Source organism: Mastigoproctus giganteus, chromosome 4, assembly GCF_048544385.1.
Source record: "Mastigoproctus giganteus isolate SK-2022 chromosome 4, ASM4854438v1, whole genome shotgun sequence".
In the NCBI taxonomy this organism is placed as follows: domain Eukaryota; kingdom Metazoa; phylum Arthropoda; class Arachnida; order Uropygi; family Thelyphonidae; genus Mastigoproctus; species Mastigoproctus giganteus.
In genome coordinates, this window is record NC_143578.1 from 233,308,453 (window position 1) to 233,333,203 (window position 24,751).

At 37.6% G+C, this 24,751-nt stretch overlaps 1 protein-coding gene across 2 annotated transcripts in view; it reads left to right on the plus strand.

Moving 5' to 3' along the window:
- LOC150087490 (uncharacterized) overlaps window positions 1–24,751 on the plus strand; it is a 259,633-nt gene that overhangs the window by 100,437 nt on the left and 134,445 nt on the right. For both annotated transcript variants that reach the window (XM_090371210.1, XM_090371211.1), the window contains exons 7-9: window positions 2,464–2,523; window positions 7,831–7,887; window positions 16,661–16,768. In XM_090371210.1, coding sequence (XP_090227336.1) covers window positions 2,464–2,523; window positions 7,831–7,887; window positions 16,661–16,768 — 225 coding nt within the window. The remainder of the gene's footprint in view (window positions 1–2,463; window positions 2,524–7,830; window positions 7,888–16,660; window positions 16,769–24,751) is intronic.

Genomic DNA, 24,751 nt, shown 5'->3' on the forward strand with positions numbered 1-24,751 from the left:
GACCGCATGTTTTCACCTTGTACAATTGTTTCATTGTGGACACTTTCTTCCAGACAGTAAAATCATTATTATACCTATAAAGTAATTCATTATGTTGGGGGAAACCGTTTTTGCTCCTAATTGATGTAGCACTTTCCAATTTCGCAAAGTGGATTATTTGAACACAACATACATTAGAAGGTCGGTAAAAGAGTTGATAGTTGATGGGCAGCATTCCGACAAACAAATTTTCTGCCCGAGAGAGAGAGAGAGAGAGAGAGACTCATCTGCCAAAAACCACAGTAAAACAAAGTGATGGGGATGGGGAGTAAGTCTATTTGTCAGCGGAGTTTATCTGTTTATTGTAGTTCAGAACAGCATTATGACCGTGGATAGTGAATTTATTCGGCTTCTGTACTAAAACAGAATTTCTCTCTTTGCGATGACATCAAAGCGTAACAAGCAAATATCTTCTAACGATACTTTTTGAGTTACAAATATTGCAGTTATGTGAACAATACACATTTCAAGAAAGAAAGAAATTCATAGCGGATGATTTTTTTTTTTCTTTCTTTTGATGCACCAGTTTCGAAGTTTAGAAGTTTATAACGCAGCTATAAATAGAAATATTTTCTCGAAATTTGGTTAGAAGATCAAACCCAGGAAACTGCTGTTCTGATATTGTTTACTAAAAACAATTACAATAAAGCAAACTTTTTTTTTTTTTTTTATCAAATGCGCATTGCAGTGTTATCAGTTTTACACCAGTTTTTCCCATTTCCAACAGATGAATTTCCTTGATCTTCTGTTCGTAGGAGCAATACACGTTGAAGAAAGGAAATACGATCTGTTCACCTTCCATAAACTGTTATTGGTACTGTATGGCTTTATTGCCTCTTATGTCAAAAACAGTAGCTCCTATTCGTCTTTTGTTTTTTTACACTTCTCCTTTACCGGCTCGATGTAGCTGTACTGCTGACGTGATATATACCTCCCACGCTTCGCTCGTATTCACGCGGAGTTGTTTATCAGAACTGCTCCTCTCTGTAAAAAGAAATTCGCGTGCTTTACACCAAGAAACGAATCAAGTGTCGGGTTTCATAAGCTCTAGGCTGGTTAGGGTGAGGGTAAAAAAATTAATTGAAAAGGCCTGAAAAATTGCATACTTGATGTCACATTTTTGTCATTTGCGTGAAATTCAATAGAAGGTTTTGAAAATTTAAGTGGGAAAATTCAAGAAAACAGTTCTGGCTCCAACTATAGCGAGTTTCAGCTCTGTAATTAGAGTAAAAATTATAGAATTAACTTACTGAACCCAGTTGGGGCTGGTACGTACCCCAGCGGACGGGGATACGGTTAAGGAACTTGAGAGATTTCACAGCAAAAAAAAATATTCCCAAAAAATGATCAAACATTATTTTAAAAAATTACTTTAAATTTTTTTCCACATAAAATTCACAGTAAAATACATATCCAAATATACATACATATGTAAATGTGCAAATTTTTATTTACAAGTTATTATTATTATTATTATTTTTAATTAAATATATATATATATTTTTTTTTCACACTATTTAAAGTCTCTTTTATCTTGCATTCGATTATCCATAAAATTTTGCTATCTGAAGAGGTCTGACATTAATTATTCCGGATAACTGACGCTCTACTGTACTTGTTCAACCAAGGCTGTTGGTTGTCAGTGAAACAGTTCTAGAATAAATGTACATGAAACAGTTCTAGAATGGCTGATAATCTGATGATCACCAGTGTTCAAGTTGATCTTCAACTTCAATCATTGATGAAATGATTGCTATGTTGTATGAAAAAAAATAATGTTCTGATCACTAGATAACCATGTGAAAAATTTCTGCCAAATTGGGAATCTCCTTTGGATTGTGCTGGATGATTTTGACCAAATACCTTGTCCTGTGTTCAGAGTTAGCAAAATTTCAAGATTGATGAATGGTGGCCAAAAGGCTCACCACTAAAAACTCTCAGGAGTAATTTCATCAGTTGCATTTTTTCTGATGGTGAAATATGGGTGTATGGTTGTGATCCTCAAAACCAAAATTTCAGTTGATCCATTCTAATCACAAAACTCGTCCCTCAAAAAAAAAGTTTTAAGAATGTCATTACATAGAAATTAATAATTAACTTTCAAAAGGTAAAAAACAGATTTCCACATATGTTTGCAAATTAAATTGTTTTCTGATTGTAACCCAGTGGTGGAAGAGGAGATTTCCTATGTATAGGCATATTCAGTTAATTAAATAAAATTGCATTGATGTGAACATTTTGACTCCACTCTGGAATTCTGTTCTCAAGACAAGTTGTATACAGCCTTAGTTTTGCAACTTGTTTCAGGCAAATATGTGTATTTCACTGGATTATATTTAACAATATGAATTGTGAAAAATGAGATTTAACCTTAGTTTTTTAAACTGGAGAGTTATTTTTAATAATTCATGTTTTGTTTCCAAGGATGCGAGGAAGATTCCCACACCAAACAGAATGGTATCAGATACAAGTTTTTCATTTGTGGTAAGTAAAACTTCCTGCAGATATAGTCTAAAAACACATTCATTATAATGAGAACTTTTGGTTATTAAATTTACTGGTTTTTTTTTTTTAACAAGATGGTAAATATTAGTTTTATATTTGAAACACACTTGGAAAATGATTGGACCAAATAGCCCTATATTAAATATGATTGAAATCAGATTGTCCTTAAGCTCACTTTTCAGCCAATAAAAAATTTCTTGCACAAACTAATACATGTTTATGTGAGAAACTTTTAGTAGTTATATCATGGTAAATCCAGTATTGACACCTGTGAGGATAGGATTGAACTACAGATTCTGTTTTATGGTCACTGCAGTATGTATCTTGCAAAGGATTAGCACAAATTTTGATAGACGTACAGTACAATGGTCTCTTTGTATAGATTCTACACATTATCATCCTCATGGGTAAAGAGGCCTGTGCGCTCTGGATTCATTCTGTATAATCTCTTATGTAGTACAGAGTGAAACAGAAAGTAAAATAAAATAAATGACAGGTTTAATGTTAAACAGTAAAACAGAATATGTTAAATACATACAGTAACAGTAATACAAAAGCTTTTGGTTATTATGGTAACCTTCATCACTTGAACTGAAAGTTTAGGAATGTAGTGCCAGTCATCCACAGTAACAGCTAATTGTTTGAAGTTGAAGCCTATGATTGTGGTGTATGGGAACATTGCCAACGTTTTGTCAGTCACGAGAATGGTTACCTCAATAATGGGGTGGACACGACATCCACTGCTTCTGTTGACTGGAGTGTTAGAGCACGTGATGTGCAACAATTCCAACCAGGCACAGCATGGGTCAGTGTCGTGTTGGGTTGACCAGAAGTGCTCGGCAATGGCCGAGTGTTTTCTATGTCCACTAAGCAGATGGCTCTTTAGTGTTCTGAGATGTGTTTGCCGAGCCTTCTGCCAGTTTCTCCTATGTGGCAACCAGTGCAGTCACAGCAAGAAATGCAGTAGACTAGTCCACTTTGTAGTAAGGTGGGAACCGGTGTTTTCATTCCAGAGATGAGGGATTGCAACTTCCTGCCCGGGAGCTGTACGCACTTTGTCCCTTGAGATTTTAGGACCCTAGAAACCTGCTGTGATGTGTTTGGGTAGTATGGGATAAAGGCGCTCGCAGTGGAGTCATTATCTTGAATGTTCCTGTTGGTCACACCTGTCTAGGGGGTGGGATTACCACACCTTGCAAGGTCCATCTTGACCCTAGCAATTCAAGACGGACCTTGCGAGGTGTGGCTGTCCCACCAGTACCCTAGACAGGCGTGACCTACAGGCAAGTGACCACATAGCGACCAACAGGAACCTTCAAGGTAATGACTCCGCCGTTATCCCGTACTACCCAAACCTCTCACAGCAGGTTTCTAGGGTCCTAAAATCTTATGGGATAAAGTGCGTGCAGCTTCCGGGCAGGAAGTTGTGATCCCTCATCTCTAGAGTGAAAACACTGGTTCTCCCTCCTTACTACAATGTGGACTAGCCTACCACATTTCTTGCTGTGACTGCACTGGTTGCTACATCGGAGGGTCGGAGGAACTGGCAGAAGACTCGGCAAATGCATCGCGGAACACGAAAGAGCCATCTACTTAGCAGACATAGAACACTCGGCCATTGCCAACCCCATGTCACGGTTGTCGACTGATCCCGCCATTATCGGCGCACCACGCCTGGTTGGAGTTATTACACATCACGTGCTCTAACACTTCAGTCAACAGAAGCAGTGGATGTCGTGTCCGCCCCGTTATCGAGGCAACCATTCTCATGACTGACAAACATTGGCAACATTCCCATACTTCACAACCACAGGCTTCAACTTCAAACTATTGGCTGTTACATCACGCAGTTTACTGTGCATGACTGGCACTACATGCACTTAAGTACTACGTTCCTAAACTTTCAGTGCAACCGATGAAGGTTACCATAATAACCGAAAACTTTTGTATTACTGTTACTGTATGTATTTAACATACTCTGTTTTACTATTTAACATTAAACCTGTCATTTGTTTTATTTTACTTTCCATTTGTTCTGTGCTACAAGAGATTATACAAATTTTCATCCTCATTGTGGAGGAAAGTTTTTGTGTAATGGTTGCTCCCAAAATTTTATTATTATTATTATTATTATGCCAACCCAGTTGCGTTGCTACCCTTTTTCGGCCCGGAGGCAAAGAACATGCTCGGGCCCTTCATCACACCAGGCAATGTTTTTCCAATCCTTCAGTGTTGGTGTTCCTCAGTCCACTGTAAAAGAAAAAAAAAAAAAAAAAAAAAATTATGATAAATTGTGCATTCTGAAATACCTCTTTGGTTACCATTGTATTGGGTTGTTATTTGACTGGCTGTTACCCTGTACAAGCCTTATTATATACTCTGTTGACTTCTTTCAGCAAGCTGTTCCAACTATGATGGCCATCCAAAATGTCTACAAGATTGCCTTTGGCTGGTTGTTATTTGATAATTTAAGCAATCTTGACAACCTAAGGTGATCATACATAGAAACCACAGCAGGGTTGCAGTTTCTGAAATACTAATACCAGTGCCCAATGCAGACTATCATGCTACAATCAGAGTCACATAAATCTTTTGTCTTGCCCATTTCTCAAGCTGAATTGCATACATACATTATCTCTACTTATCTGCCCACCTGCTTTATATTGCATAGTACAAATATGTTTGGATAATTGACATTGTACCTTATGCTCAATTCTCTGAGCAGTACAAAAATTTCTTCACTGGTGAGAGGTAATGCATACTGCAGGAGGTAGGTAGTACAAGATTGATTCAAAAGTAATGGCTGTACTGTCTTGTACATTTACTGTGCCATACATTGGCATCACCTTAGTAATAAGAATAGGTAAAGACATTGAAGTTGCACTGGAGTGAAATGCAAAGGAATTTCTCCATGACTTCTGGGCAGCAGACATGCATGATGAGTTCTAGAATACTATCATTCTGCATATGACAATTTTTTGTGAATTAATTTAGTGTAGGTTTATATAAATCTGTTCCTGGTTTTTGTATACTATTTTTCTCTCACAACATTCTGCTGTTTAAACTGTTTTAAATCAGTAATATAAATGATAAATGAATTTAAATCTTATACTAATTTTTTGAAGCAGTCATTCAATCTAACATCTGATTATATTGCACCATGATTCTTAGTAATATTGTAACTTTCAACTGAAATAAAAAAAATATATAGACAGTGGTGGACAAAGAACTCCATCTTCTTTAAAAAAAAGTAACATTTGTGGTGAAACATAAGATTGTTTGATTGCAGTAATTTTGTTTGTCACAAAGCAAAGGTATTGTGTCAGATAATGCTTCTATTTCATCAGATAGTAATTGCAAGGTATTGTATCAGCTGTTTCTATAAATACGGTGTTGGAAGGGTATACACACTCATTAGTATTCTGTTTTGCGGAGGTGTAAGCATGGCTCCATATGTTCAGTTGACACCAAGGAAAAGTGTAGTTGTTGCTTTGTCCCAGGAAGAGCTTTCTGTGCATGCTGTCGCTGATAAAATAAGTATCCCGGGTGCTGAAATTAATGCCAGTGATGGGAAGAGTAGACCTGGATGAGGCCATAAGAGTCACTACGTCTTCCCAAGATTGATATTTGAAACGGCTATGGCTTCTGGTGTTGAAAACAAGTGCACGAACTATCCAAAGATGACTTTTGGAATGTGGTCTGCATGCCTATTGGCCCAAGGTGATGTCTTTGTTGACCCAGCAAATGAGGAAGAAGCAACTTGCTCAGGCTAAAATGCATGTTTCATGGACAAAAGAGCAATGGGACACCATTATCTTTTCTGGCAAATCGAATTTAATCTGCATGGCTCAGATGGGAAGCAATATATCAGAAGATGAAAATTTGAGGCATACCATCCTGACTGCATAACATCAACTGTGAAGTTCCCTGCCAGTCAGATGGTCTGGGGATGCATAACAAGCAAAGGGGTGGGACGAATTAAGTTTGTTAAAGGAGCGGTGAATGCAGAAACCTACACTGCTATCTTTTGAGGAGTGCCTGAAATCCATTATTAGGGATCACCATACAAATGTCCAAAACTTAGCACCTTACCACACAGCAAAATTGATAAGTTTTATGCTATTTAGATTTAATGATGAGTTTGTCTTCTTGTCTCACAAGGCTTAAAAACATACTTATACCAATGTTTTCCCTCGTTTTTCTCCTTTAAGATGCAGTCATACCTCAGAAATGCTGGCATTACAGTGTTGGATTGGCTTAGCAACAGTGCAGATTTGAACCCTATTGAAAATTTCTGGACGATTTTTTAGACGACATAATGTCATCTAAAATTGCTCAGGAGAAGCCAATGAGTAAGATTCAGCTGCAGGAGAGCATTGTAAGGGAGAGCATTTCATGGTATCATGAAATTATGCAAACGTATATTCAGAAGTTGATTAATTCTATGCGAGATCGTTGCAAGGCTGTGATTGCAACTTGAGGAGGAACAACAAAATATTGAGGACTTATTTTGCTGAATTGCAGTACATAATACGTACTATTAAAGTTAACATGTCATTTCAGTTTGTACACGTAAATGCAATAAAATGTATGTTTGGTTGTCATGATTGCTATTTGCATGATTTCTCGTATTTCCATTAATTACTCATTTTTTTGGAAGATATTTATGGCAATTAGGTATATCAGGTGGAGTCTTTTTATTGGATTTCATTCGCAAAGATCTATATCCCATCTAACTAATACATTTCTGCACCCAACAATTCAGCGCAAATGCAAAATTCACAAATGATAGTTTTTTTGTCCACCACTGTATAAATAATTTACTTTTTTATTTTGTACAGTATTTTAATGAAAACTTTCATGGTTTATTTTAATGTTTTGCTGCTGGCTGGTAAAACAATTGTACATCTTTATCGTATACTTAACAGCTACAATGAGGGGTTCTTAAAAGTCCTGAATCTTTAAATTTACTACCATCCTATAAATTTCTGTTGACATTGGTTGTTTGTATTATTTTATAAATACCAGGAGCAGTAAGAGCTGAAAAATTCAAACAAGATTTATATACAGAAACAGTCAATTTTTGTCCTGTATAATCTTCTAAAGTTTTAACAAAATCTAAGAGGTTTTTTGACACTGTAGAGGGCTGTTTTTGCCCTTTTCTCGGTACATTCACACTTCTTAATTATCTAAGTTTGTGTTATGTTTCACTAATACATCTGTGTTTGCTTCCAGTCATAATTTTTGTTATTTTATGACATAAGCAGATAATTTCTTTTCAATTAGCCTGCAAGTGTACGGCATAGACCTAATCTTGGAAGCTTTAGCAAACGTGAAACTCCTGTAAGTATTTCATTCATTCTAAAGAGATTTTTAAATAGAGATTGACACACTTAACAGCATTAATTTTTTAAAATGTTGCTATTTTTTAGGTTCTTTAGCAAAGTCAACTTAGTATGGAACAGTATCTAGTTTTATGGAAAAAATTTTAAAGGAGTCAATCATTCCTCAACCCCTACTGATCCATGCCTGCTGCCACCTATTATTTCCAAACTATATAAAGAAATTTTATACTAAGCATTTGAAATAATGAAAAAAGCAATTTTAATAAATTTAATAAAGTTTACTAAACAAATATTCGTCTGTACAAAATTGATGTCATGAAAAGCACACTAGTGCCTCTAGCTGCCTGCACTAAACTAATGCCAACAAGAGGAAAATATGGACCATAGGTTCCTGTCACATTGAAACCATATTGTAATTTCTGAAAATAAAAGTAGAATGTAGAGTCTGGTTTATCTGTGAACACTGACAAGGGCTGTGCATGCTATATGTACCATTGGTCACTCCTGGGTTAGACTGTCACTTAGATGAATCCAGTCTGTGTGCACATCATCATCAGCCATTTTCGATCCACTGCAGGATGAAGGCCTCTACAGCAACTTTCCAGTTTCTTCTGTTTTGTGTGATGGCCATCCATTTACTACCCACAAACTCATGAATTTCATCTATCCATCTCTGCCATTGTCTTCCAGGTTTTCTTCTAGCTCCTCTTGGGTACCATTCTGTTATTTTCTTAGTCCATCTGTCATCATGTCTTAGAGCTATGTGTCTTGCCCAAGACCATTTTAGTTCTTTAGTTTTGATAAGAATGTCCTTTACTTGAGTTTGCTGCCTAATCCTTGTGTTTCTCTTCTTATCTAACAGTCTGATTCCCAAAATAATTCGTTCCATTCTTCGCTGTGTAGTTCTCAGCTTCTCTTCCATTCTTTTGGTGAGTGCCCAAGTTTCACTTCCATAAGTCGTGTTGGGGAGTATACATTGGTTCATTATTTTATGTTTCAGACAAACTGGGATATTGCTTCTCAGTATGTGACTATATTTCCTGAATGCGATCCATCCTTCTTTAAAATTTTTTTTTTAAAAATTTCTTTAAAAATTTATTCTTCTCTTGACTTCCAGCCATTTGTCATTATTATAGCTAATAACTTGTCCCAGATAAGTATATGACTCCACCTTTTCAATTACTGCTCCTTCAATCATTGTCCCTTTCTGTGGCATACTTGTTCATCATTACTTTTGTTTTAGCCATATTCATCTTTAGTCCAAAATCCTTACTAACTGTGCATAACTGATTAAGATTTTCCTCTAATTCTTTGGGATCGTGGCTTACGACCACAATGTCATCTGCAAATCGTAAATGGTTTAGGTACCCTCCATTCACATTGACTCCTTTCTGCGATCAGTCTGATCTTCTGAAAGCTTCCTCAAGGGCAGCAGTAAACAACTTTGGAGATATTGTGTCTCCTTGTCAAACTCCTTCCTCAATTTTAAATTTGCTACTGTCTTTGTTTAGTCTAATCAAGGAGGTAGCGTTCTCATATATTTTCTTCAAAATCATAATATATGGGGTATCTGTGCCTTGTCTTTTTAGTGCCCTAAACATTGCCTTATGCTGTATGGAGTCAAATGCCTTTTCATAATCGACAAATGCCAGGCATAATGGTGTTTTATATTCTTTTTCTTTCTCCATTAGCTGTGATATTACGTGGAGGTGATCGATAGTTGAGAATCCTGTCCTAAAGCCAGCTTGCTCTTTCGATTGATTCTCATCAAGTATTCTTTCCAATCTGTTAGTAATGACCCTTGTGAACAACTTGTAGATATGGGATAACAAGCTAATTGGTCTATAATTTCCAATTTCTGATTTATCTCCTTTCTTATGCAGCAAAACTATGATTGCATTATTCCACTCCTTAGGTGTCACACCTTTTCTAATGCATTTTTTAAGAGTCTTGCCAGTTTTTGTGTTATGTCTCTTCCTCCCAATTTTAACAACTCTACAGTAACTTCATCTTCCCCCGGGGCTTTCTGATCCTTCATTTTCTTTAACGCACGTTCTACCTCATCAGCAAGAATATTGGTTATGTTGTATGTGTTACTAATTTGCGATCCATCTTCCCCACTGCTGGCGTCATTCCCTCGCTCCTTGTATAATTCTCTATAGTAGTCTTCTGCTATTTGAATTATGGCTTCTCTGCTATTTATGAGTAACACCATTGCTATTCTTCAGTTTCAGTATCATTTGTCTTTCTGTATTACTGCTCATGGCTGCTGATTTAAGTCCTTTGTTTTCGCTTAATGCTTGTTCTACTTTTCTCGTGTTCGCTGTAGTTTTTAATGAAGGCCCATGCAAAAACACTGCACTTTTTTTAACAAGGCAATGTCTATTTTATGTTTATGTTCACCTATTGATCTTTAGCTTTATTTAACATCTTTCCCATTCTTTAATAACCAACAGAAACAGATATAAGCTATGTAAACAAGAAATAGATATAAGATATAAACAAGCTTGGCTTTATCTTTATTCTGTGGTAAAATATACTCTACATTTATGCAATATGGGCTAATGAGCTAAGGATTAACCATTAATTATCAGTATTGGCAGAATAAACAATTTATACTTACCAAAAACAGTGAAGTTGTAGGCCTAGATCATTGACATTAAAGTAAAATGAAGAATGTTGCATGCACAATTCAGTAGTGCTATATCAGTTGCAGTAATACACAAAGTTTAATTAACTGTGTGATGTACACTAAGGTAGCTGGACTGCAGTAAGATTTGGAGACTGGAAATAAAAACAAGCTATGCCTGATAGCCTCACTCACACAAGGCAGCCAAGCATAGTTTCAGTATAGCATGCAACCATCCATGCTTGACATGCAGCTGTGCCACCATGTGCATTGTTGCTAACTACATTAAAGCAGGAATGAAAGGATCCCCATTTATAATTGACGTATAGCTTGGTTGTGTTGAACCAAGAGGATATAAGTGAAAGGCGTGTAAATTGAGAAATTTATTGTACATAAGATAGTCTAAAAAATTGTGCTTTTCCCATCACCTCTAAAAAATTAATATCAATATATGTGATGTTCCAAAAGATGTGCAGTGGTACCCTATACTTGTGTAATGCACATGCTTAGTGACAGTAAGAAATATTGAAAACTGGAATTGGGTAGTTATTGGTAATGTGCATTAATTTCTATTCTGCCTTCCCTCCTCTACTTATATTGTTGTGCACCTCTTTTCTTTTTTTTTTTACAGTGGGATGGGATTATGAAACTTTTTTTATTAATTGCATGCTGATGCAATACATATGCAGTTCTGTTGCATTCATTTCATTCCTCTTCAAAAATTGGTACCAAAATGACGTGCACAGTTAAAACAAGTCAGAATGGAAATCCAGTCTCTCTCTCTCTCTCTCTCTCTCTCTCTCTCTCTCGACAAGTATTGATGAAAAAGTACCACTTTCAGTTGTCAGAAACTGCTTATTTTATAAGTAGGATAACTGGAAGTTCTCGCATAAAAACTGCACTTCTGTATTTTTTGGAAGCATGCATTCAATGCTCTGTACCTATTAACTTAAAAAATCTTTTTCTAACGACATGTATTTCACAATTATCTTTCTTAATATACATTCGAACTTGGTTATAGCGAGCACGGAAATAACGAGATCATCGCTGTAACGAGCAAAAATCCATAACAATTTTAATCTGTGCATATTTCCATACAATCATTCACTGCTGTAATGAGGGTACTACATGGATATACCGTACAAATTTTGGTAACTATGCAAACATTCTTAATTGCTCAGGGTCGAAAAAACCCAATTCTTGGAATAGACAAAAATGAAAAGGGCGACTTAGCTTTTATGACCACCCGCATTGCATCAGATTAGCAGCCGGTTTATGCCTTGTCCTTTCGGGGACGGGGGCTATACAATAATGCATTGCTGTTTTGCTTGTTGCATTACCCTAAGGCACCTCCATAGCCGGGTGGGCAGGAGCAGCAGTGAATAGCACATGCTTCTTGATTAGACCGGGAATCGAGCCCGTGACTGCCAAATACGGAGGATGCGGAAAGGTCAAGGAATGACCACCGCATATCCTGGAGCAATGTGGCCTTAGTTGCTAATGCTCCTAAAAAAACCATATAACAACAACAGCATTACCCTATTTATAGATTGTCTTGTATTCAGTGAACCATAGATTTATTTTGGGACTTCAAAGAATTTTGTATGCAGATCACTTTACTGTCATTTTAAATAAAATCATTTAGAAACGAATCCTTCCTTCGGAAACATGTCTACTAACAAAAAGTGTTCGATTTGCAAAAAAAAGTCAATTATTCATGAGTTAGAAAGTGGTTAAAAAATGTTGAGGTGTGTAAAAAGTGTTTTTGTCCTCTTCACCTGTAATGACATTGTGGAAGAATAAACATGTTTACATATCGGCACTGGAAAAGAACATAATTGATATATATATATAAAAAAAAAAAAAAAAATTTTGAAAGTGCAAGGTTACAAGCATCAATGAAGCATTGCTTCAATGGTTCACTACAAAAAGAAGTGCTAGATTTTCAGTAGACAGCCTGATTTTAAAGGCCCAAGTGGAAAAATTTGCTAAAAAAAATTGAGTGTGGCGAGCATTTATCACTTGACCGAGGATCCAGGTATTGACCGTATGAATGCTGCAGGTGACAAATCTGCATGAATGGGAGCCTCGGAGATATAAGATGTTCCGTTACAAAATCTAGTTTCGGAAAGTGCTGTGGCATTGGATGATGTTTAAAACCATTTAACTTCGATAGAGTTGGAATCATTTTGTTCTTGAGAGAGCCATGACAGCTGTTACAGGCCATCATTTGACTTACATCCTCATTTGGAAATGCTCTTAGAAGACGAAGAGTGTCATCTTGAGCTGCTACAATCTTCGCATCATTCTAGAACCAAAGTTGATCACACGCGGAACAGTCTGAACCAAAATCATTATCCAGAAATGTACGAGTAAACTGTGCACAAATGCTTTGGTGTTTCTTAAAATACTGTTGCTGCTCCGGCTGTGTATTACATGTTGAACGATTTGATGGGGTACTTCTGGAAGTCGGTTTTGGCTTATTCGCCTTCCATTTAGGACTGGGCTTTGAGGACTCTTCATAGTTTTCATTTGCAGTATCAACTTCCATTACTCCTTTTTCCAAATTCACTTCTAACATTTCTGGGGAAATGTAAGGCTCTAAAGATGTGGATGGACCTTCTCTGGATTCTTCGTTCAACTGCATTGCACGCTGTAATTTCTTCTGCTGTTGAAATGGCTTAGATATCTCCTTTGTACTCAGTGGAGGTGTTTCGGTGTCGCATTACATGTATATATGCTCTGTATGCCTTATAATGCTCACCATCAGTCTGCCACATGTTGAATTATAAATTTTTTATTAAATCCGGTTTGAGAATGAAGAAAGAATTAGTATGATGCAATCAGTAGGGTGTACTTATTGAGTCATGCATCACTCCTGCCTGATATGGAGTCTGGAGTGGTACAGTGCAACTTTGGTGGGGGGGGGGAGCTTATACGCCTTACAATGTAGCCCCGCTGTACTATTGGTTCACTGTACGATGAAACCACTTTACGAAGGACATTCCATAACAAATAACATTCACTATACAATATGTAGTAAGCGCCGCTCATTGTGATCACGTTTATGAACTGAATTTTACTTCTATTAACGGAGATTCTAATGAGCGAAAATAGGAGGAATATTATCCATAGGCTATGAAAGTAAAGATATAAAGCACAGATTTACACTTGATTAACTTACCAATTAACAAAATTAAATTATACGTGAAAATCAGAAGAATATTTTCCACATGTTAACAACAAAAAAAAGAAGGCAAAAATGTCAGCTACACATTGATCGTACGAGAACCGGAGCTCCTCAGAGTGACTGTAATGCTTTTACTTATGGTAATCATTGCATTTTTTTGTCAATCCACTAACACAAGTTACTCCCATCTGAAAACTGCTTGGAGCGTGCCTAAAGAAGTTTCACTTCAACAATTTGGATGCGACTATTTGTATGTAACAATGGTTGGCTGGATCAATTTATAAACCGGATATAAGCATATTAATATAAATAATTATATAGTATCAGTGTAAATACACCATAGTTAACCCATAAATTTGAACTACGTAAGTAGTGTAGAAGGCATTGTTTTAATTGTATCTCATATTGTGGTTGCCTTCACAACGAGATAGCGGTATTGCATTACTTCAAATAAATAACGCTTCTCTAGTAGAGAAGACTACTGTTATTTATTTTCAGAGGATACCACCACCCAGACGATCGTTTCGAAGCTATTGGGCTTCATCATCAGTGGGCGGACAGGTACCCTGGTAATGCAACATGCCATCACAGTTGCGAAGTTATATCCAAAATATGAAAATTTCGTTTTCAAATAATATAAATAATATGTAGGTAATACTAATATTATTTTTTCTCTATAATTTTTTTTTTTTTTTAAATCTATCTTTTTATCAAGCTATTTTATCGTACGAGAACCGGAGCTCCTCAGAGTGACTGTAATGCTTTTACTTATGGTAATCATTGCATTTTTTTGTCAATCCACGAACACAAGTTACTCCCATCTGAAAACTGCTTGGAGCGTGCCGAAAGAAGTTTCACTTCAACAATTTGGATGCGACTATTTGTATGTAACAACGGTTGGCTGGATCAATTTATAAACCGATCAATTTATAAAATTTATAGTGAATGGAACAAAGGGTGCTCTTACGAAGAAAGGCTTAAGTTTTGCAAATTACAGTGTCTGGAGACTAGGCACCAGCGAGGTGATCTGATAGAGGTGTATAAAGCCTTGAATGGTTTGAGCATGCTCAATGCTGATGGGATTCTTCCTCTCGCTCAGAATAATCACCTGAGAGGGCATAAATTCAAATTGAGGAAAGACAGATGTAGGATAGACGTGTGGAAATTTGCCTTTAGCCAGCGGGTGGTTGGTTGGTGGAACAGACTTCCCTTGTCGTGGAAGTTGATAGCCTAAATAAGTTTAAGGCTCAGCTGGACAGGTATTTCGAACGAACAGAGGGGTGAAGTGGAAGTGTTTTTTTTTTTTTTTTTTTTTTTTTTGGCTGATGCTGCATAAGCTTGCTTTCTTGCATCAAATGCCTCTACTAATGCTAATGCTATTAAGAATTTAAAAAAAAAAAAAAAAAAGGCAGATTTAACTCATCACTAATATAGCGAGTAACAGTTATAACAAGGAAATTTTTTCGGTCCTTGATGCTCGTTATAACCAAGTTCAACTGTACCTTGTTGAAAAATCACTTTAAGAATTATGAAGTTAGTAAAGGGAAAAATCATAAAGTAAGGTTATTAACTTTTTTAATTGAAAAAATTAGATCGAATACAGAAATGTAACTTTGAAAATTTATAGAACGCCATGTAAGAAATTAGATAAAACTGATCTAACTAATTTCCTTTCAAATGTAGCAATGCATTAGAAAATGGTCACTCACATAGACAAAGCAGATGTGTGAGGAGTCATCTGTATTTTCTGGGCTAGAGGCAAGAAACCAATATTAACACATTGACTGCTAAGGTAGAGGCGCCTCCGTAGTCAGGAGCAGCAGTGGGTAGCACACGCTTCTTGATTAGACCGGGGTTCGAGCCCGTGACCACCAAATACAGAGGATGCGGAAAGGTCAGGGAATGACCACCGCATATCCCTGGAACAATATGGCCTTAGTTGCCAATGCTCCTAAAAACCAAATAACAAACAAGCTAAGGTAGTTTCAGAAAAAAATTTCCCCAGGGCCAAAAAATATTTAATAAATAATTTGATTAGTAATTCTAACATAAATATTGTAATGTCAGTGTTGTGTTTTTTTTTTTTTTTTTTTTTTCACTTAAAATCTCAGAGGGTGTTTTTTTTTTTTTTTTTTTTTTTTTGTTTCATGTGACTGTATTAGGTCACACATATGAAGGTCGTTTGCGATTAGTTTATTGCATGCGTCGTGTGCAATGAATTTATTACAAACTTGTCAAAATAAGTTTGCTGGTGGTCACTACCATAAAACAATAAAAACAATTTCCAGTTGCGTTTTGGCTAGTGGAATCTGTTATAAACAGGTAGTAAACTTGATCTAATTGCATTTGCGATAATACCGATTGCTGGAATTGTGTGTTTTTACGTTATTATGATGAAATGTGTTTCCCCTTCACTGACGGCGCCTCCGTAGCCAGGTGGGAAGGAGCAGCAGTGTGTAGCACACGCTTCTTGATTAGACCGGGGTTCGAGCCTGTCACCACCAAATACGGAGGATGCGGAAAGGTCAGGGAACGACCACTGCATATCCCGGAGCAATATGGCCTTAGTTGCTAATGCTCCTAAAAAAACCAAATAACAAAAATAACAAACCCTTCACTGATATAAACATAAATGCATTTCAGAAACTTCTCTTCATTCCTATCGTGTTGGGGTGATTCGGCATTCGACTGCCATTGTAAACACAAAGGCGAATCATGCATAAGCGAATTCGGTTTGTGTTATATACAGTATCGTTCCCCTATTTATAAATCGTATATGATGAAATTCGTGTAGTGTAAACTCGTGTTATACGAAGACTGACTGTAAGCACATTCACTAATTTTTGAAAGAAATAAAATTTCTCTGTTCATTTTTCATAAGCATTAAAAACATGAAAGAAAAAAAAAATTTAATTAAACTGTACACTTGTATGACTGAATAATTATTTCCAGAAACTTCTGAGAAGACCACCTATTTCCAGTCTTGCAACACCTTCTCCAGTCAGAGTGGCAAAAATTTTTGAATTAAAAACTCCTGTGTCATCACCCGCACCAGAAAAGGTTTGTAAGTTGTTTAAAACTGTCATAAATAGTTGTTTTTATGAATATAATATAAGAACTTGTGGCGCCTCCGTAGCCAGGTGGGCAGGAACAGCAGTGTGTGGTTCGAGCCCGTGACCACCAAATACAGAGGATGCGGAAAGGTCAGGGAATGACCACCGCATATCCCCGAAGAAATGTGGCCTTAGTTGCTAATGCTCCTAAAAACCAAATAACTAACAACAACAAACAAAACAATAAGAACTTGTGTCGAATAACTGAACCACTGCCATAAGTGGTTCTGTTTTTTGACAAAAGTTCTTATAATTCATATGAAAAGAAAAGCAAATTGTTTTAGTTGTCTGACGGCACCAGGGGTTTTCCCCATCTCCGTGTTGTGTACTCTGTTTGTGTAGCACAGAACTCTGTGAAGGCCAGAGATTTAAAAAGTGTGGGGAGTAGACAGATGTGTAGTGTTGTGTACCGTTGTTGTTCTGACCAATTGGCTGTTGGGGCCCACCATTACCGCACTTGGCCCCGGAGGGTGGGGAGACAGGTCATGTACCCAATAGATTTTTTGTACTCTGGCAGGCCCTGCCACCTAGTTTCTGAAGATTTCAGTGGCGAGGGCCTATGCGGAAAAGGGCGGGGGTTAATGCTAGAATATAAAAGGACGAGAGATGTTTATGTAAGTGCAGTTTAAATTTGGACGTTATTGATTGATAAGTTGTGTGCGGTGTACACTGCAAGTTAGGCAGAGTGGGGGGAGACTGAAGGCTGGGGGGGAAAGACAGGTATGGGAACGATAGGGATGGCGACCTCAGAGAGTCAATGAGGCAGGCCCATGCGGAAGAAGGGGGAGGAGACAGGAACCCGTCCTCCCCCTTGCCAGGGTGGAGAGTAACAGAAAACCAGGCTAGAGTGCTCGGTTTGATTGGCAGAGAAGCTGCTGGTGTCTCCAATGTCTGGGTTTGGAGTCTTGCATGGGATCAGGTCCCATGGAACTTGGATGAAGGAAGTGAATTTCAGTTCAGTGGAGCTTCGATGAGTTTGGCTGTTGATGCTACTGGAGAGGGGTGCCCAGAATCTGTCTCAAGTTATTGGTCTTTGTGGTTTAATAGTTATTGGTCTTTGTGGCTCCTTAATGTTCTTTGTCTGTTGAAGACATCCTGTGCAAAAGTGGCGAAGTATTTATAATTGTCATGGATATGGATTAGTATATGTTCTTCGTCCTTTGGCAAATTAATAATCTTTGTGATTAGAATAGAATAAAAAGAAAAGAAGTGGATATCATATAATGCAGGTGCATTAGTTGGTTTGTAGTGATTTTGCAAGTCACAGAAATTACTTGAATGTCATGATCAGCATCTTAAACAGTGTAGAACAAACAATAAATGCTGGTTAATACGATCACGTCTGTAAATTGAATTTTGATTCTTATAAGCAAAAATTGGAGGAATATTATCCACAGACTATAAAAATAAAGGTATAAAGTACAAAGTTAAATAATATGTGAAAATTGGAAGAATATTATCCACATGTTAGTGAAATGAAAATAAATTTATGCTTACTTATATATATAGTTTAATTAGTATATATGTTACCGGCAAAGTGTGAAAAGCAGGCATTCTATACAATGCCTTACGTTTTTAGGCATAGTATGAAATGTCTGTTTTATTTTAATATCTTACATACTTTCCCTAGGCATTGTATAGAATACCTAGGCATTATATAGAATGACAAATACTATTTCGGCAAAGTATGAAAAAGGCTTTTATTGAAAAGATGCATGTGAAAATGTAAGATATGGGATTTTTCTACAGAAAGAGAAAAAGGCCAGTGCTGAACTATTTGTTGCTACAAGGTAGACTAGAATGGCATTTTGAATTGCATTTAACTGCCTTTTTCATACAAAAGCAACTCAAATTTCGGCACTTGGTCTTGCAAGTACACCTCACAAACCCTTGGCCACTACCCGTGGACTGAGCGTAAGCAGTTGCCTGGAGAGCTATTTCGTGGTCAGGAACATCTCCAACTCTCAGTAAGTCCTTAGGACATAAAGTGAATTGTGATCTGGTATAGAGTTAGTTTAAAATTCCTTCAGCAGTTCCAAGTCGGTAAAAACCATCGTCTGTCACGCTAATAACAACCGCCAGCAGATTGTGTGAGTCATCCTGTCCCTTGTCGGCGTCTGGGATAGGAACTCGCACAGTAGCCACCAAAGGTGCAGGAGGAAATTTTTTGTCGGAATCCATTTTCATTTTTTTGGCCTGTATTTCCAGATTGAATTTTACCTTCGACAGCATTCTCAATATTGAAGCAAAGAGTACACAAAATATTAACATCATAGCCTTCTATTTTCTCACTTCCATCGTCTTTAGTCTCATGTCCACAGGCAGCATGAACGTTTCGGTGACAGTTTCTGCACGTATGGGCACCACTGGTTTCCTTCAAACAGATGCAGCAGGTAGCAGAACCGGAAGCCTCTTCGGTAGACATGTATTCATCACCACTTTCATTTCTTCCATCGTTGACTACAGTCTCGTCCGTGTTTTGTGCAATAGACTCTTTCTCTTGGATAGGGTGATCTGTTTCTTCTTGTATTGTTTGAACATTTTCCAGTTGCTCCTCAGTCTGTATGTCTTGTAAAACATCTTGGGGTAAGGAAGACATTGTGAGACCCACTTTAGCTTTGCAGCCAAAGAGAGCTTCATATGGTGTTCTCTTAATCCCAGAATGAAATGCCCTGTTCTTCATAAGTTGCACGAAACATAGTCCTTCACTCCATCAGTCAGTTTTTTCCATCTTGCATCCACGTGCACAGCATATTTTCAATGTCCTGATTAGCTCTTTCGACACTTCCTTGGCTTTTTTATTTTTTTATTTATTTATTTATTTTTTTTATTTTTGTGTTTTTGTATGGGCGGCTCCTAGAACAGAAGTTCATCTCCGCCTCGTTGCTCTGTTCAGTTTTTATAGACTCTGTAAAGGTAAGGCCGGTGTGTGTCTTATAAAAATAAATATATTTTTTTTTTTTTTTTTCAAACCAAATCCACACAGGAATATCCCAGATTGGATGAAGATAGATAAAAAGGAAGGGGAGAGAGCAAAAGAAAAAGCTTTTCATCCCGCACGGGAGAAAGTGATAGGAAAGAAAAACTGTGTTTGTGAGCTTATGTGTGTGTGTTCTGTAGCGTGATGTGTTTTGGCCTATTGGACCTGCTGAAAGGAGTGATCACCTGGACGATTCCTCCAGGTACTCGTCCCTAGCAGAAGAAGGGCAAGGCCTCCCCTACTATCTGCACGCCCTCCTCCCTGGGGAAAGAGTTCCCAGGGAAGAAAGAAAAACTTGTATAAGATGAAGAGAGGGAAGGAGTAAAGAGGAGAAGGACTGTTCCGGCCCAGGGAAGTGTCCCAATCCAGGATGGATAGCTAGAACAACAACGCAAACAAATAAATAATAAATAAATAAATAAATAATAATAATTAAAAAAAAAAAAAAAAAAATTAGTGTGAGAGAGGAGCTTTCCTGGTCTGGGGAGCCCCAGCCCAGGTCAGAACGCGGAAAAAAAAAAAAAAAAAAAAGATTTAAATCCCACAACCTGGTCAAGGAAAGGAATAGAGCCAGGATGTCAGCAAGCAGAATGATGTTAAAGGGAAAAAAATAACAAATAAATAAAAAATAAAGAAAGAAAAGAAAGAGGGATATTTTTATTTTTTTTTATTTATTTTTTTTTTTTAAATAATTATTCCACACGGGGTGGATAGGAAAAGGCTATCAGGAGAGTGCTAGGGCTACTAGTGCTAGCAGATTATGAGAAGAAGAGAGAGAGTAAAAAATAATAAAAATAAATAACTAGTTATTGAATTGCAGAAGCTTCTAGGATGATCCTCCTTCTACGCTTGAATACCTCTGCCGCAAAGTGCTGTAGTGCACCTAAGTTCCTTTTGGAATGGACAAGGAGTTCTACTCGGTCAGGAGAAAATCCCAAAATTGCTGCCTGGAGTTGTTGTCTATGGTCCTCGTAGATAGTACATTCAAAGAGTAGATGTTCCCAACTCTCGACAGACCCACAGAAACAGAGGTCAGTATTTAGTAGACCTAGTTGGTGGAGTTTCTGGTTGAGAGATCCATGTCCAGTGACCAGAAAGGATGTTTCCATGCTGATTGAGAACCACTTGTTGACCGCTTTGCTGGTTGCGAATGTGACATCCGTTATAAATTTTTTCGTAACAACGCCTTTTGTGGTCGTGTCCCATCTTGTCTGCCAAAAATCGATTAGCTCGTTATAGCAACAAGCTCTTTCCTGTTTGGTATCACTGTCCAGGTTGAGTTCAATATCCAGTATTTCAGTTGGGATTCTTTTCTTCAGGCGGTAGGCAAGTCCTCTATAGATAAGGAATAGATCCAGGGGGATGTTTCCAGATATTACTTGCAATGCTGCAGTTGACACAATTCTACAAGCACGATGGGTAGCAAGAATAATGCTTCTCTGGATGGAGTTAAGCTTCGGTTTGATTTTGCAATTGGTCGCTCTGTGAAACCATGCTCCTGCAGCATACGTGGCGATAGGTAAGAAAACAGCTTTATAATATAACTGTAAGGTACGCTTAGAGAGACCCCAGTCGCTTCGGGAGATTCTGATAATTGAGGCAGAGAATTTTCTGATTTTGGCATATAAATGTTGCAAGTGTGGTAAGAAGGATAGCCGGTGATCAATAACGACCCCAAGGACCCTGGTCTGTGTCACCAGGGGGAGCCGTATTCCATCTATCTTGACCTGAGGGGGCCGCCGAAGATCCAGTTTAGTTTTAAAAATCATCATATTTGTCTTGTGAGGATTGATGTGCAGTTTGTTAATCTTGGCCCAGTTGGTAAGGTTAGTTAGTACTAGGTTAGCAGTATTTTCCAGAGCAAGTCTTGAGTGTCCGGAGACAACAGTGGTAAGGTCATCAGCAAATGCAATGACCTTGGTGCGTTCAAATGATCTGCTTAGCCAATCTTGTAAAACTACATTCCAGATCAGGGGGCCTAGGACAGATCCTTGGGGGCAGCCCCTAAAGACTGGTCTGGTGACGTGCTGATGCTTTGTTTTCACCATAACTGACCTTTCAGAAAAGTAGTTTCTAGTTAGCCAGTAGAGTTGTGAGGAGCAGTTGGCTAACCGGAGACACTCCAGTGCACTCTCCCACCAAACTTTGTCAAATGCACCCTCAAAGTCAACACCTTGGCTTCCTTGGCTTTGTGAGTGGTGAGGCTTGCCATTGACGATCTTCAATGTCGGCCAGTACTCCTTTAGACTTCTCACCACATTATTAGAAAATTCTCTGCCATTGTCGGATTGTAGAATCGACGGTGCTCCAAGCAACGCAAATATGTCCATGAGGTTATATGCCACTTCTTCCGCTGTCTTTGATGTCAGAGCCTTGAGAACCACAAACTTAGTGAGATGATCTTGGTATACCATTATAAACTTGTATTCCCTGTCAGGATGTGACTGAAAATCAATGAGATCGGCCTGACAACGGGAATTGAACTCGGAAAAAATCGTAGGCTTCACTACAACACCTTTTTGCTTTTTCTGGCACGGCTCACAAAGGTGAATGTAAAGTATAAAATACTCCCGGCAGTGACATTCAGTGTCACAAGGCGAGTTACGTGACTTTCGACGCTTGCCTCAAACAGAGAGCCAGAGCACTTCCACCATTTGCACTGTTGGCTTTGTTTGGCTGTAAGAAAAAGTGATTTCAATTTGGCCCTGCTGCACAAAAAATGGCTGAGCAAGCTACATTGTATGGGCAGAAATCACGGCATATTGACATGCAACAACGATTCTACGAAGAACTATCTAAAGTTCGAGCCAATGCTAAAAACTTCGGTTTTTTTTTTTTTTTTTTTTTTTTTTTTAATCGAAACTACCTACCATACATACTAAGAAGAGACCACGGGACTTTTGGCTGCTGAATCGCTGTGATATGATGGTCGTAGAAAACAAAAGTAAGTTGACTTATCCTGTTAAAGAAGGCGTCAATAAAATCCAGTTTTACATCACAAATTCTGAGTTATTTAATGTACTTCATGAAGCTCATTTGGCCATTGGCTATGGAGGACATGACAGAATGTTGAAAGAAATCTCACACAAGTACAAGAACATTACTCGTCATGACATTGAACTGTACATTCACCTTTGCGAGCCGTGCCAGAAAAAACAAAAAGGTGTTAAAAAGGGTGTTGTAGTGAAGCCTAGTAACTTGTAGATTACCATCTATGGCCATCAAGTCATTAAACTCCCTTTTGCCCATGCCTTCACTCTGTTGAACTTGATCAGTATTGTGACTTAGTTGACCATCATGAATAATTAATCCAGATTTTTTGAAACAGTTGCTAATGCACGTTTCAGAAACTTCATTCCAGGCACTCATTATCATATGAAGTGCATCTAGAACAGTTTTTATCTACTTTATGATATCAGATGATGTTCCTAAACCAACATCTATAGACTGGATGATTCATTATCTCATGTCCAATCTATAAATAGTTAAAGGTTTTTATTATTCCCTGGTTAAGAGAATCAGTGATGCGATATTCAAAGGTAGAAAAACTAATTGTACAGTTGCCCAAAACCAGCGCTGTTTTTTTTTTTTTTTTTTTTCCCTCTTACCTAATTGCAAATCCCATTTGTAAAGATAATCTTCAAATAGAGCTGCCATCCAAGCACTGGAATATTCAACAGGTAGCTGTTTTGCTTCTCTAAAACATCTAGGCAGTTTACTCTTGCCTATAACTAACGCCTTCATCTTAAATGTTCCTGTTGTGTTTCATGTTAAAAGAGCCATAATCCTATCTTTGATCTTCTTTCCTGCAGATACAGGCATTTTTAAAAATCATGCAATGGTCAGGGATAGTCAGTGAAAAATAGTGGGGGATCAAAATGACTCCTGTGCAACCAACAGCTAATCAGGCCCTTTAGTATAACCCTGTTTCATCTGTGTTAAAAATGTCTTCAGGATTAGTGCTTAACACAGTTTGCCAAGAAGTTTTCAACCACTTGTTAGCTGCAGAACCAGTGGAATCTTGTTTTTCTCCATGAAGTGTTGTAAACAATACCATGCCTCTCCTTCCATTTGATCAGCTATCCATCCATCCCTTGTCTTAAACTTTGTGTAGTTTAGACATATGGGACCCTCCTATCTTATGTTCCTGTGATGCCCTATATATCACTGCCTCTACTTTTAAAGTTTCAGTTGATAAAGAGTTTTCTTTTAACAGTGACTTTATTTTAAAAATTTTGTGTATAGTCGCATGCAATAGTTTATTATTTATTGTGGACTTATCTGACTATTGTGACCCTTTTAGTGAGGTGATTCCATTTGCATTGGTGTGGAATTATGTTGTGGGGGTGTCATGGTATGGATCAGGAATTATGGCTTGCTGAGCACAAACATGTTTCTGCTGCATGCCTTTTCTACAGATACTTCCATGGGCACTGTTCTTCTGAATTGGCTTCTATAATTCCCGCTCTCTCTTTCAAAACAGTCTGAACACGTGCTACCAACATCCATTTACTGTCCAACTTCAAACTCACAGAACGAACTTTTCATCTTCCTCGTTTATTCATTCAACTGCCGTTTTATGGAACAACCTTCCTTCATACGTATTTTCTGAAAATTAGTCTACAGAAGTTCAGCAAGTATAATGTCAACAAATATCTTCTTTCGTCTTCCCAACCTCCACCCCATGCACAGTACTAATAGGTTCTCATGCACAGTACTATAGGTTCTAATACCTCTCGTGTTTGATATTTTCACATATATATATATATATATATATCTATACATACAAACAAAAAACAACTGGAATGCCAGAGAGGGTTCCTCTCTAGAATTAAGATTATATTGCCATTTTTAAGACAAATCAAATCAATAAAACATAAACAGCCTTGGTTGTGATGGGGGGGGGGGCTACTTGTAAAATATAAAATTATAGAGGAATAAGTGACCCAT